Source organism: Natator depressus, chromosome 1 (assembly GCF_965152275.1).
Source record: "Natator depressus isolate rNatDep1 chromosome 1, rNatDep2.hap1, whole genome shotgun sequence".
Classification (NCBI taxonomy): Eukaryota; Metazoa; Chordata; order Testudines; family Cheloniidae; genus Natator; species Natator depressus.
In genome coordinates, this window is record NC_134234.1 from 98399218 (window position 1) to 98414057 (window position 14840).

General features: G+C 46.2%; 1 protein-coding gene across 5 annotated transcripts in view; it reads right to left on the minus strand.

Annotated features, from left to right (window-relative positions):
* DOCK9 (dedicator of cytokinesis 9) overlaps positions 1-5427 on the minus strand; it is a 328156-nt gene extending 322729 nt beyond the window's left edge. For all 5 annotated transcript variants that reach the window (XM_074962965.1, XM_074962958.1, XM_074962984.1 and 2 more), the window contains exon 1: positions 5239-5427. In XM_074962965.1, the coding sequence (XP_074819066.1) occupies positions 5239-5358 (120 nt within the window). In that variant the 5' untranslated portion in view covers positions 5359-5427. The remainder of the gene's footprint in view (positions 1-5238) is intronic.
* Positions 5428-14840: the final 9413 nt, after the last annotated feature.

Below are 14840 nucleotides of genomic sequence, written 5' to 3' on the forward strand. Positions count from 1 at the left end.
GATTCTCCAAGGGATAATAAGGTTTTGATGCCTAAAGGGCTGTATGCTATTTCACATTATACAGATTAGACCAATTATATACTTCCTTCAGCAGATAGCTTTAAGTTTCATGCTGCCTTTCTAAATATGCTAGAAAGTTTCAGTGGGGAGGAGAGGGCAGAATCCAGATTGGAGTGGATACAATATGGAATTGCAGGAGAGGATCTTCGGACAAAAGTTTCATACCATTAACTCGATGAGCCTGAATATAAAGAGAAGAAAGCAGATGGAGAGTCGCTAGAAAGCCAGGTGGCAGAGTTGGAAGGACAAAAACTGGGATGGAGGAGTCAGGCAGAAGGTGGTCAAATGAGAGGTAGAGGGATTAAAGGACAGCAGGCAAGAAAAATTGGTGACAGAAAGATGGATCATGGTAGATACAGTCAGTCTCCGAAAAAACGCATGAATAGAGAGCACAATATCCACCAATCTCCTCTCTTCAAAAGTTGAAGGTGGATGTGGAATTCAATGAATGAAAAAATAATGCTGCTTGACAAGGCACATGGCAGAACAAAAGGAGAAAAAGAACTAATCTGTAAACGCAGGAAAGTCCCATGATCACAGGCCTTTCCCCAGAGTTGTTAAACAGCCTGGGTACAAGAACAGAAGAATCAGATGCTCCAATTAATCATAGTGAAGGATTAGCAGGATGGCCATCACAATGGTAAAGAGGAAGAAAAGAATAAAGAGAAAGGAGTGATTTAACAGAAGAATCAAAACAAGAAGAGTGGAAGAGGAAATTTATTCTATAAATTAACCGGGTGGGGAAAAGCCACAAACATACTATGTATGGTAAAGTTTGTTTTCTTTTAATTCAAAAACTATTACACCAACTCACCATCAAAAAAATTCCTCATTATACCATCAGTATAGCAATATGCAAAAAGCACTGGCTACAGTCAGACTGAGCTGGTATGACATCATATATTTGCTGACCCTAAAAGTTACTGCAGAATACAAGCTCTTTTAAAAAGTTTTAGTCCTTCTGGTTGCAAACAAGTCTTCAGAACCTGTACTAACGTAGTGCTATCTTCTCACATATTTAAACTTTCTGAAAAAGTAGCTCTGAGACAGATTAGCGTCTTCCATTCATTTCAACACCAACAATTATAACTAACTGTGGTATGTAATCTATCATTTAAATCAGCTTCCGTACCAGATGACTGGAGGATAGCTAATGTGATACCAATTTTTTTAAAAAGGCTCCAGCAGCGATCCAGGCAATTATAGGCTGGTAAGCCTAACTTCAGCGCCAGCCAGACTTGCTGAAATTATAGTAAAGAATAGAATTATCAGACACAGATGAACATGATTTGTTGTGGAAGTGTCATCATGGCTTTTGTCAAGGGAAATCATGCCTCACTAATCTACTAGAATTCTTTGAGGGGGTCAATAAGCATGTGGACAAGGGGGAACCTATGAACACAGTGTACTTAGATTTTCAGAAAGCCGTTGACAAGGTCCCTCACCAGGGGCACTAAAACAAAGTAAGCTGCCATGGGATAAGAGGGATGGATCAGTAACTGGTTAAAAGATAGGAAACAAAGGATAGGAATAAATGGTCAGTTTTCAGAATGGAGAAGTAAATAGTGGTGTCCCCCAAAGGTCTGTACTGGGACCAGTACTATTCAACATATTCATAAATGATCTGGAAAAAGGGGTAAACAGTTAGGTGGCAAAATTTGCCAAGGATAGTTAAGTCCCAAGAAGACCGCGAAGAGTTACAAAGGGATCTCATAAACTGGGTGACTAGGCAACAAAACAGCAGATGAAATTCAATGTTGATAAATACAAAGTAATACACATTGGAAAACACAATCCCAAATATACATATAAAATGATGGGATCTAAATTAGCTGTTACCACTAAAGAAAGATCTTGGAGTCACTGTGGCTAGTTCTCTGAAAACATCCACTTAAAGTGCAGTGGCCATCAAAAAAGCTAACAGAACGTTCGGAATCATTAAGAAAGGCAAAGATCAGAAGACAGAAAATATCATATCTATATACTACCTCTATATAAATCCATCTCTATATAAATCCATCTCTATATATGCCAACATCTTGAATAGTGCGTGCAAATGTGGACACCCTATCTCAAAAAAAGATATATTGGAATTGGAAAAGGTTCAAAAAAGGGCAACAAAAGTTATTAGGGGTATGGAATGGCTTCCATATGAGGAGAGATTAATAAGACTGGGACTTTTCAAGTTGGAAAAGAGATGATTAAGGGGGATATGATAGAGGTCTATAAAATTATGACTGATGTGGCATAAGTAAATAAGGAAGTGTTATTTACTCCTTCTCATAACAGAGGAAGTAGTGGTCACCAAATGAAATTAATAGGCAACAGGTTTAAAAACAAACAAAAAAGTATTTTTTCACACAATGCACAGTCAACCTGTGCAACTCTTTGCCAGAAGATGTTGTGAAAGCCAAGACTATAACAGGGTTCAAAAAAGAACTAGATAAATTCATGGAGGATAGGTCCATCAATGGCTATTAGCCATGATGGGCAGGGACAGTGCCCTGCTGGGAGATAGGGGGTGGATCACTCAATGATTACCTGTTCTGTTCATTCCCTCTGGGGCACCTGGCTGGCCACTGTTGGCAGACAGGATACTGGGCTAGATGGATCTTTGGTCTGACCCGTATGGCCGTTCTTATGTTCTTAAGATAAAATTCAACATCAACTATTTTTCTGCTGATCCTTTCAGCACCATCAGCAATGCTGGGATTGTAGGAACAACTATCTCTGCACTATTCAGTCCTTACTGCCCTCGTGTTTACTAGAAAAAGATATATTTTTAACGCGTTACCTTATATCTTATTACTCCAAGTAGTCCCACTGAAGTCAATGGAACTACTCAAAGGCGGAACTGCTGACCAACGATTAAGGGGGTTCAACAGTTTGTTACCCTGGTAGTTACAAAAAATAGGAGTTAATTTGTAGAATGAGTAGATGGGTATTATGATGCTTTTTCAATTGTAGATACAGGAACACTTTACAATGATAGGTAAGCATTACTGTCCCCATTTTAAAGCTGGAGAAAAGGAGAAAGAGAGATTAAGTGACTAAGGCTATGTCTACACCGCGCATCTTACAACGGCATGGCTGTGCAGCTGCACTATTTTAAGATGTGATGTGTAACTGCTCTTTATTGCCGTGGGGCCACATCTTTGTCACCGGGAGTACTGTCCACTCCGGTGCTTTTCATCATTAAAACCTTTGTCGTTAAAGGCGGTGTTTTTTCACACCCCTGAGCAACAAAAAAAGTTTTAACGACAAAAGTGCCACTGTAGACATGGCCTTAGGGCAGGGGTGGGCAAACTTTTTGGCCCTAGGGCCACATCGGCTACAGAAATTGTATGGCAGGCAAGGTAGGGAAAGCTGGGAAAGGCTATGCCTCCCCAAACAGCAAGGAGTGGCCTGGCCCCCACCCCCATTCCAACCCCCCCGGAACTCCCACCCCCATCCAACACCCCCTGCTCCCACCCGGGCATCCTGCTTCCTATCCAAACACCCCTGCTCTCTTCCCCCTGACCATCCCGCCGGGATGCCCATCCCCTATCCAATCCCCCCTGCTCCCCACCCCTGGGACCCCTGCCCCATCCAATCTCCCTGTTCCCCACCCCCTGACTGCCCCCCTGCGACCCACCCCACGCCCTACCCAACCCTCCCTGCTCTCCCCGCCCCACATTACCTGTGGGGTTGGGGAAAGGGGGGCTCAGTCCTTTCCCTGTGCGTTTCCCCTGCTCGTTTGGCTGCTCTTCCTGGCAGTCGGGCAGGGCTCGCTCCCTATTTGGGCTTGGTTGCTGGGGACAGGGGCCAACATGCTGGAGATGGAGGAGGGCCCTCATTTGCTCTGCCCCTGACCCTGGCAGCAAGACCCAGGCCCCTTGACCCACCCCGGAACTCCCCCTGACCGCGCCACCCTGGAAAACCAGGTCTGGCCGCACTATAGCCATGCTGCCCAGGTACTGGGGGAACTGTGACTGCGAAGGAGGCAGGGGAGCAGAAGGGGAGGGGCCAGGGCCTAGCCTCCACCCTGCTCACCATGCTGCTGGGGAGTTGGGCTGGCTCCTCTACAAGCCTGTCCTGACCCCACTCCCTGAAAGGAGCTCAGGGGCCAGAGTCCCGAGGGCCATAGTTTGCCCCCCTCTGCCTTAGGGTATGTCTACACTTACAGCACTGTGGTGGTACAGCTACACCGGTGCAGCAATGCCACTGTAGTGTTCAGTGAAGAAGCCGGGAGAGCTTCTCCCATCACATAGGTACTCCATCTCCCCCAGAGGCAGCAGTTATGTGGACATGGGAAGCTCTCCCGTTAACAGAGCACTATCTACACTGGGGCTCAAACTGGTGTAACTGCACTACTCAGGGGTGTGGATTTTCCACACCCCTGATCGATGTAGTTATAGTGACATAAACCTGTAGCGCAGACCAGGACTTAGTGAAGGTTCAGTGACAGAAACACAGCCTAGCTTTGCTCCCTTCCAGTCAGAGTCCCCAGAGTCGTTACTGAATCCTCACAAGACCCTGTTTGATTACAACCCCACTGCGAATACGTCTGGGTTTAATTCCGGGGTTAGGACGATTTCAGAAAAGAGATGAAGAGGAACAACCCAGCATACGCGTTACCGTGGTGAGAAGGGCACGGCAAAGTGCCACCGCACCTCCTTTTGTACCTCTTCTTCAGACACACCCACAGACTTCCACGCCACGCGCCGCGCTGCGCACACGCGCGGTGACTGGATGGAAGTTTGCAGCCGCACCGAGGAGCGCGGCGGCGGCGACTCCCAGCGCTGTGCCGGCGGAGAGCCCCGCCGCGCCCGCGGGCTGCGGCCCCCGCCCACGCAGGGAGCCTCCCTGGCTGGCTCTCCGCCACACCGGCACCTCAGCCCGGGCCAGAGCCGCAGCCCAGCAGGAGGCGCACGCCCCGCCGCGAGCCAAGGGCAAGCCCCGCGCCGCGCCAGCCCGGCGGCTCCCTCCCGCCGCGGGCGTCGGAGCCCTGTTGATGCGGGGAGCTCGGCAGCAGCATCAGGCCCCGGTGCCCGGCGGAGGGGGCTCCCTGGTGGCGGGGGATGCGCTCAGCTCCCGCTCACCCTGCGGGGATGCGCCCCAGCCCCCTGTGCGGGGAGAGACGGGCGCTGTCCCCGCAGGCCACGCACCCCGCAGCCGCCCAACCGGCCGGGCTCTTACCACGAACACGGAGCCCCGCACCGCCTCGGAGACGCTCTGCCGCAGCTCGGCCGCCGTGCCCGGCTTGCTGAGCGCCCGGGTGAACTTCCGAGTCTCCGGAGGGACCAGCGCCTGCGACATGGCCGCCGCCGCTGCTACCGCCGCCGCCTCGCCGCGCTCCCGGCCCCTCACTCCGCGGCCCCCATGGCCCGGCCGTGGACGGCGAGCCAGTGTCGCAGCTGGCGCCGGCCCGAGCGGCTCTGCCCTCTCAGGTGGCCCCTCCCTCACTCAGCCCATGCTCCCAGCGCGCGCCCCGCTCCCACCCCAAACACTGAGTCACACGAGGGGGGAGGGCGTAGGGTGCAGCCGCGGTCGCTGATTGGCGGAGCCGAGACGGCGAAGGGGTGGGGCCACCCATCATGCCCCGCCCACACCTGTTCCCCGGGTCCGCGTCGGATTGGTCGCGCCAAGACCTGCCCGGCGGCTGCCCTCGCGCACCCCGCCCCCGCGTCGGTCTCCCCTGGGAGCCGCGGCCAACATCGGGGCGGGGCCGGCGTGAGCCGGAAATTCCCGCTTGCCGCTGAGCGCGTCGTCACGGCCTCCCCTCGCCCGGGGCGGGTCCGCAGCGTCGTGTGCGGGCTGGCGCGGGGCCCGCTGGCGGGGATCGGGGTCGGTGGCGGGGGGCCGGCCCCTGGGCGCGCAGGCCCGTGCCCCTTCAGAAACAGCGTTTCGCAACCGTCCTCCTTGGCCCCTGCCTCCCGTCCGTGCAGGGCCTGTTCCTGCCCCGAGCTCTGCCTTGTGTCCGGGGCCCTCGCCCAGGCACATAGCAGCTTTGACCTCCCAAATTCCCTGTCCTCGCTCAAAGGGGTGTCACTTATTAGATGAACCCCACAGTTACACGCCGCGTGGTCCTGCTCACTTTTATGGTTGAGAATTATTTACATCAGACTATAAGGAGCCATGAAGATGTAGTGATAGAAATCTCTACACCAAAAGAATAAATTGCCCCTCTATAATTTTCCTACAGGTAGGGAGTCGTACATCCCTCATATGGGGCCTTGGTCAGATTAGGGAGCCTGCATCTGCACCTTGGCAGGTTGAGAAGTATGCCTAAGCCTGGACTGGACCTGTCCTTGCTGCAGTTGATAGCATCAGCTATTTTATGTCCACTACTGCAAAGGGAGATGCTCCCCACATCCTAGCTGCAGCTGGGTTTACATGAGATGCCAGCTGCAGCACTGTGTTAACTACAGCCAACTGCAGTGCCTTGCTTCCTTAATGTTGTTTTGTGAATTGCAATGGATCATTTTGATATTTAAATATGTGCTTTTAATTTTTATCAATGTAAATATTTAACCTAGGAAGATATTTTTAAAAGTTATTCAAAATAGGACTACAGCAATTAAGTTTCATAGCAGATTTGAAAAAATCAGTCTCTTTTGTTCATTATCAAGCACCAATATTTATACACATACATTGGAAAAAAATAATGAAGTTTAATCAATGTTTTTGCTTTGCCTCTCTGTAAAGCTTGAGTCACACTGATAGAAAGTTTAGCTAAGTAAAGTTACATATCTGTATGTTTGCAGGACTGAGACTTTAGTGCCCAACCCTAGAAGCTGGTATAGGTAAAGTCATTTTTTCAGGTGAGTTGTCCCATTGAATTTCCACTGAGGGACTATTCTCATATGACTAGTCCTATTAAACTCAATGGAATTGGTCATGTGAATAAAGTTACTTTTGTGAGTAAGTGCTTGAAGGATCAAAGACTTACTAAAGCATCTTTCCCACAAACGGCAAAAACTTTTTAGGTTTCAGAGTAACAGCCATGTTAGTCTGTATTCGCAAAAAGAAAGGAGTACTTGTGGCACCTTAGAGACTAACCAATTTATTTGAGCATAAGCTTTCGTGAGCTACAGCTCACTTCATCGGATGAAGCTGTATGCTGTACGAAAGCTTATGCTCAAATAAATTGGTTAGTCTCTAAAGTGCCACAAGTACTCCTTTTCTTTTCGCAAAAACTTTTTACAGAGTTAAATCATTTACACTTCCCACATGAAAAGAACAATTCAGTGGTGTAGCCAAGGGAGACAAAAATATTAATCTGAGATTTGAAAACAAGTCTGTAAACTCTTTGGGTCACAGAGCATTTTTTTGTACAGCACATAATGCATGCGATCCTTGTTCTTCATTGGGGCCTTTGGGCACCACAAACATACAGCTACTGATTCAGTGTCTCTGAGACAGAAATATGCAGGAATGCAGCAAAGGTTAAGGGATAAAGACAGTACAAATACACAAACATAATTCAGCCTCAAAGTATTATCAAAGTAAAGGATCTTGGCCCAGATCCATAAAGAGACTTGGAGTTTGGATATCTAGAAAGTTAGCAGCAAAGCAACGGGATCCCTAAGCCCTTTAGCACCCATCAACCCTTAACCAGGGGCTGGGACTACTCAGGAAAACCAGGAGTTTAAAAAGCACACTCCTAAACGACCAGGGGAGTTAACAAACAGGAGCACTAACTGGAGTTTTGTGAGGGAGTTCTCCAGGTGAAGGAGGAGCGATTACATGACTCTTGGGGTAAGTTCGTTGTCTGTAGTGTGTTTGTGGTGTGCTTGCTGCTTGACTGAAATATACTGTTTGGTCTGTTTGTTTGGGGACCGTGCACTGAGCCTAGCAGTCTCCTAGGCAAGGCGGAAAGCTTCTTAATGAGGCTTTCATCCCTAAGCCCTTTACCCATCAACCCTTAACCAAGGGGCAGGCTACTGAGGGTGGGTTAGATGCACTTAATGTTCTTTAAACTTCTTTATCCTTAAGGCCAAAAACACCCCGATAAACTTAAAACATCAACAAAGGAACACGCTACGGGAGTGAACAGGGATGTCCAGCAACGGAGTGGGGACTATCCAGTTTATTGTACTCAATGCAGCATCTATGATTACCTGCCCCATGGGGCAGGTAGTGTACATGTGCATTTGGTGCAAGGGGCGTGTCCAAAATGCTGCCTCCTCACAGAGTTAGAGTTCTAAATTTGGATGGCAGGGAAGCACCTATCTCTTCTTGCAATCCGCAGTTGGGAACACCTCTGCTGGAGTCAGTTTAGGAATCTAATCTGCTTTGTGCAGGAAACACCAGAGAAGGAAGTGATGCACGTGCCACCAACCTTATAGCTTTCAGTCCACAGGTAAGTACTTTTATGTGGGAGTCCCAGATTTGATTCTCCCTCTTTTCTTGCTGGGGAGACAGGATTTGAAGAGGTGTCTCCCACCTGTTAGGTGACTGTCCTCATGAATGGGCTATACCATAGGTGCCGACTTCCCCTCTGCCCCATAGGTGCTCCACACACACCCCCACGCCCCGGCCCCACCCCTGCACCACCCTCACCCTGCCCCAATTCCACCCCCTTCCCCCAAGTCCCAGCCTCTTTACCGCCTCCTCCCCCGAGCGCGCCGCGTCCCCACTCCTCCCCCTCCCTCCCTGAAAGTCCTAAGCACTGCCGAACAGCTGTTAGGCGGCAGGCAGGAAGTGCTGGAAGGGGGAGGAGCAGGGACACGGTGCACTTGGGGGAGGAGAAGGCAAGTAGGGGGCGGGGGGAGCTTGGCTGCTGGTGGGTGTGGAGCATCCACTAATTTTTCCCCGTGGGTGCTCCAGCCCCGCAGCACTCACGGAGTCAACGCCTGTGGGCTATAGGATACTCTGATGCATGTATGTGTGTGTTGGGGAGCCCTCCACCTCTCCTATGGAAGCTGTTCGACTTTGGATTAAAAAATTAAATAGTAATTGGGTCAGAGTGAGTGAGAAATATTTTTGTCTTGTGGTTAGGGCATCCATCTGGAAAGCGGGAGACTTAGGGTCCAGCCCCCCTGCTCCAGTGACTCCAATTTAGCAAAAGTGGAACAGCTTCAAATCGAGAGACTGATATAGCACCACATCAGAATATCGCATAGCTCAGTGGTTTAGGGCACCGTCCTGAAAGGTAGGGTTCGACCAGGGTATGTCCCTTCTCCTCATCAGGCAGAGGGGTACATTGAACTTGGATCTCCCTCACCCCAGCTGAGCTAAAAGTTATGAGGTTGACAGCCCCATTTCCTCTTTTGGATACATTTTTGAATGGTGTCTGAACCAGTTAGGTGTGTTCAAACCATGCATACTAGATCAGTCCCACATGTGGGATATATGCTCTTCTGCCTATCTTCCCTGGTTTATAAATTGGGCTGGGCTCAGGCGGAAGATAAGCATCTGAATACCTAAAGTGAGGCAGCAGTATGCAAGCCCAAGCGGCTGAAAGTGAGGCACAAAGGGAGCTTTTACTCTGAAAAAGTAGGCACTGAGTGAGTTTAGGCACCTACAGGATTAGGCAGCAGATGAACAGGGATTTTGTGGATCACAGTGGCACCTAAAACTGGGTTTAAGCACCTACAAGTATCTTGGTGGATCTAGTCCTTTCTGTGTTCCTTGGCATCTTGAGATTTATTCATGCCCTGTGTACAAATGCTTGAAGCCTGGGCAATAAACAAGAGAAGTTAGAAATGCTAATTCATTAAAAGAAATTGGCCAACATAGGTATTAGTGAAATATGGTGGGAGGATTCACATAATTGGAATGTTAAAATCACTGGCTACACTGGCTACTTTAGAGTACTTCCCCCACTGCTCCTCGGAGGTTCCTGTTAACTGCTGGAAATGGCCCACCTTGATCATCACTACAAAAGGTTTTCTCCTCCCTGCTCTCCTGCTGGTAATAGCTCATCTTAAGTGATCACTCTCCTTACAGTGTGTATGATAACACCCATTTTTTCATGTTCTGTGTGTATATAAATCTCCTCGCTGTATTTTCCACTGAATGCATCCGATGAAGTGAGCTGTAGCTCACGAAAGTTTATGCTCAGATAAATTGGTTAGTCTCTAAGGTGCCACTAGTACTCCTTTTCTTTCTTTAGAGTACTTGACAGTTCAGCCCTGTTCCAGCTGACAAATCACAACATGGAGTACCAGTGAGAGTCTGTCATAGACCCCCCAACTCAGACTAGAGAATAGGATGAACAGCTTTTTAAACATATATATATATAGTGACTAGAAACTAAAACTGGGTTATCATGGGATATTTCCATCTAGAGAACAAATGCAGGAGATCTCATGCTGTCACTAGAGAAACTTGCTTGGAATTTTTAAAAATTAGAGAATTTTCTAACACAAGCAGTATTACACTTTACCCAGGGAAATTCTATAGTAGACTTCATTCTGACAGATCAAGATGAATTGAATTAAAAGTTAGTGTTTGTCTAGGTGCAAGGGATCACAACCTAATTATATTTGTTATATGTAAACAGAATAAGGGCCCAACAAGCAATATGTATACTTGGTACTTTCTTTAATAGGGTCAGTTTCCCAAAGCTGAAAACAGGTATAAACAAAACAGATTTTTATTTAAAAATTTCCTCCCAATGTGAATGATAATGAGGAGTTGTTTAAGAAAAGCTTACCAGGTGACCCCTCTCCTCCAAAATCACAATTCCACAATCACAAAAGATACCTTTGACAGTTAAAAATCAGTCCTAGTTAAAAAGGGAAGTGAAAGCAAATATGTAAAGCAAATGGGAAAAGGAGGAAGTTGATAGCAATCATTATAAATTTAGTTGTCATGAAATACCTTTAGCTTCCCTTATCAATTGTCTGTATCAGTGAAAATTCTAATGAAGATCCCACAAGGATTGGTTCTTGACCCAATGTTATTAAGCATCTTTATCAATGAAAAAAATATAGAATCATTGCTGATAAAAATTTTAAGATGACACAAAAATTGGAGTAGTAAATATAAGAACAAATCGGTTCTACAGAGCAATCTGGAGTTCATAGTAAACTGAGCTCACTTAAACAACATTTTTTAAGCTCAATGAAAAGTCATTCATCTAAAAACAAACAATATAGATCTCATTTATAGCATGGGTCACTGTATTTTGGAAAGCAATGACTCACAAGGACATGGGATCATGGTGCGATTCTTGGATGCATAAGCAGGGGAATATTGAGTAGAAATAGTGTAGGGTTATTGCTACTATATATGGCATTCGTGAGACCATTAATGGAATACAGTGTCCACTTCTGATCTCCATACTTTAAAAATAGTGATGACAAAATGGAAAGGGTTTAAAAAAAGAGCTACAAGAACCATTCAGGGTCTGGAAAACCTGCCTTACAGTGACAGACTGAAGACGATCAACCTATTTAGTTTAACACAGAAAAGGTTAAGAGGTAACTTGATCATGGTCTATAAACACTTATCTGAAGAGAAGATTTCTAATACTAGCAAGCAAAGGCATAACAAGATCAAGTGGCTGAAAGCTGAAGATAGACAAATTCTGACTAGAAATAAGGCACACATTTGTTAATGTGAGGGCAGCTAACATTAACTGGAATAAGTTAAATTGGAATAAATTAAGTTGGAATAATTTACTTAAGGATATAGTAGATTCTCTATCACTTGATGTCTTTAAATGAAGATTGGATATCTTTCTAAAATATGTGCTGTAGCTCAACCAGAAGTGATGGGCTGGATGAAGGAATCACTTACAGTAAAACCTCAGGGTTACAAACACCTCGGGAATGGAGGTTGTTCCTAACTCTGATATGTTTGTAGCTCTGAACAAAAAGTTATGTTTGTTCTTTCAAAAATTTACAACTGAACATTGACTTAATACAGCTTTGAAACTTTACTATGCAGATTGCGGAAGAAAAATACTGTTCTCCCTTTATTTTTTTAGTAGTTTATGTTTAGCAGTACTGTATTGCATTTTTTGTTTTGGTTTTTGCCTCTGCTGCTCTCTGATCATGTACTTCGGGTTCCAAATGAGGTGTGTGGTTGGCTGGTCAGTTCATAACTCTGGTGTTTGTAACTCTGAGGTTCTACTGTCGTAAAATTGTAAGGTCTGTTATGCAGGAAGCCAGACTAGATTATCATAGTAGTCCCTTCTGGCCTTTAAAAAAAAAAAATCTATAAATCTACGAAAAAGGAAAAGGCTGTCAAACCAATCGTCACCAAAGCTTAAAAATGGACAGAGATATGGTCAATGCTAGATCAGTGGAAGAGTAAGGAGGCAACCATTAGTGATGCATGAGGTCCATGATACAATCTGTAGATTTTAAAAATCAATGGGCAATTTTGAATTGGATATTCAAATGAATGGTCATGTTTGAGGGTGGAAGTGATGTGGTGACACTTCTTTGCATAGATGAGGTGGTATGGGAATTTATCATGCAACTAGATATGTGCAGACAAACAACTGAAGTCAGTGGGGCTCCACATGGGCACAGGGGTCTGCTTGCAGAAAGCATGTTATGGAGCTTGACGGTAGTCTTGAAAGCAGTGTTTTTTTTTTTAAATTTTTGCCACCCAGTTGAAGAAGATTATTGATGCCCGCAACCCAACGGAGCTGAGGAGGAGGGGTTTGGGAGGGACTCAGGGCTGGGGTGGAGGATTGGGGTGCAGTGGTGAGGGGTGCAGGGTGGGGCCGGGAATGAGGGGTTCAGAGTGTGGGAGGGGGCTCTGGGCTGGGACAGGGGGCTGGGGGTGAGGGAGGGGGTCAGGGCTCTGGGCTGGGGGGTGCAGGCTCTGGTGTGGGGCCAGGGATGAGGGATTTGGGGTGCAGGAAAGGGCTCCAGATTTGGGGGGGCTCAGGGCTGGGGCAGGAGATTGGGATGTGGGGTTGGGGCTTGGCCTTACCTCAGGCAGCTTCTGGTGAACGGCGCAGCAGGGGTGCTAAGGCAGGCTTCCATTACTTCCTGGCACTGTGGTCCACACTGTACCGCAAAAGTGGCCAGCAGCAGGTCTGACTTCTAAACAGAGGCACGCAAGTGGCTCTGCGCAGCTCTCGCCCGCAGGCACCGCCCCTTTCCCAGCTGCCATTGGCTGGTTCCTGGCCAATGGGAGTGCGGAGCCGTTGCTCAGGACAAGGGCAGTGCACAGAGCCCTATGGCCCCCCCCACCTAGGAGCTGGACCTGCTGCTGGCCGCTTCCGGAGCACAGCGTGGTGTCAAAACATGTAGGGACTAGCATGCCTTAGCTAGGCAGCATTGCTGATAGGACTTTTAACGGCCTGGTCGGTGGTGCTGATCAGCGCTGTTGTGATCAGTGCCTTACATTCTGCGACCCGGTATTGGGTCGCAACCCCCAGTTTGAAAACCACTGCTTTAGAGGGATGATTCTCGACAAACATATTCTGAACCTGGAATATTTTTGCAGAATTTATAGGCATCAGTTTAACTATGACAAAATCTTACTACAGTCACTGCTTCAGAGGCTTGTGTGTGTGTGTGCATGCACCTCAAGGCTGGAGCAAAAATATCTCCATTTAAACAGCTCACTGAGACAGATGTACGATGTACTTTTCATAGTAAAATGTACTATTGCCTTCAATAATGTGCTAGAGTAGGTTCACAGGAGCCCCTTGTTAAAATTCTCCTATCAACAGAAAGATTTCTCTGCCTCTTACTGAGGTGCCTCCTCTCTAGCTACTACTAATCTATCCTTCTCAAAAATACCATTTTTTACAAGAGGCTCTTAAAAATGTTTCTGAATAGCAATTGTTTTTATATGGGAATGAACCAGAGTTTTATAGATCATCATATATATGTTGATAAATTGATTACATAATCACTGATACAGTCTGGGGCACTCTAATGACAAAAAATCACTCTTCAGAAATCTATATGAATTTCCAGCAAAGAATATCCCGACCTACAAGCTCTTCTCATCTCCCTAACTCAAATGGTTGAAGCTGAATAGACACCATGATATATACTATCAATATATTTAGTACATTTATAAATAAATATTTCCACCAAGTGAATGTAATACAAGGTTCTTTGTGGTGTTGTCTCCTTTCTTGATTATATTTGTGTGTGTGTGAGGGGTGTTGTTTTGTTTGTTTGATTTTGTTTTTGAAAATAGAGGAGACCAAGATTCCTCAGTCACTTACTCTTAACTTTGTGAGAATTCACAACCCTGGGAAGCAGGATATGTCGCATGTTGAGGGGTGGGAGGAATTAATGCAAGTCACTAATTAAAATACTGGCAGCACATCATTGTCTTTCATACACACAGACACACACCTCTCTACTTCACAAAATGTCACTGGTTTCAGTGGAACTTTATTTTTTTAAATCTTATATTGTCATTCTGCTAATAGAATTTTAAGGACTGATTAAATACAGTACATGTAATTTATTAATAATCTTACTACACATCCAGATACAATTCTAAATGTTATTTTTTTAACATAGTTCATAATATTCAGTGCAAGTATGCTAATATTTATATAAACAAAATGCTTCTATAATGATCTAGTTTCCACTGATGCACTGGATCTATACAGTTTTTTTTTTAACCCCCCCCCCCCCAAGTGCAGAGGTGTTAACTCTCATGTCCTGATCAAATTCCAACTGGATAATTATAGCCCCTTTATGTAAATAAATTCCAAGTATAATTTTAGTGCAATACACTATAGTTCATTTCCTGTCTTTCCACTAGTTCATAAGAGAATTATGGGACTTTTTTAGAATAAGTTTAATTCTAGCATCATGGCTCAAATTCGTATTTACTTCCTACCTACATTCCTCCTACAA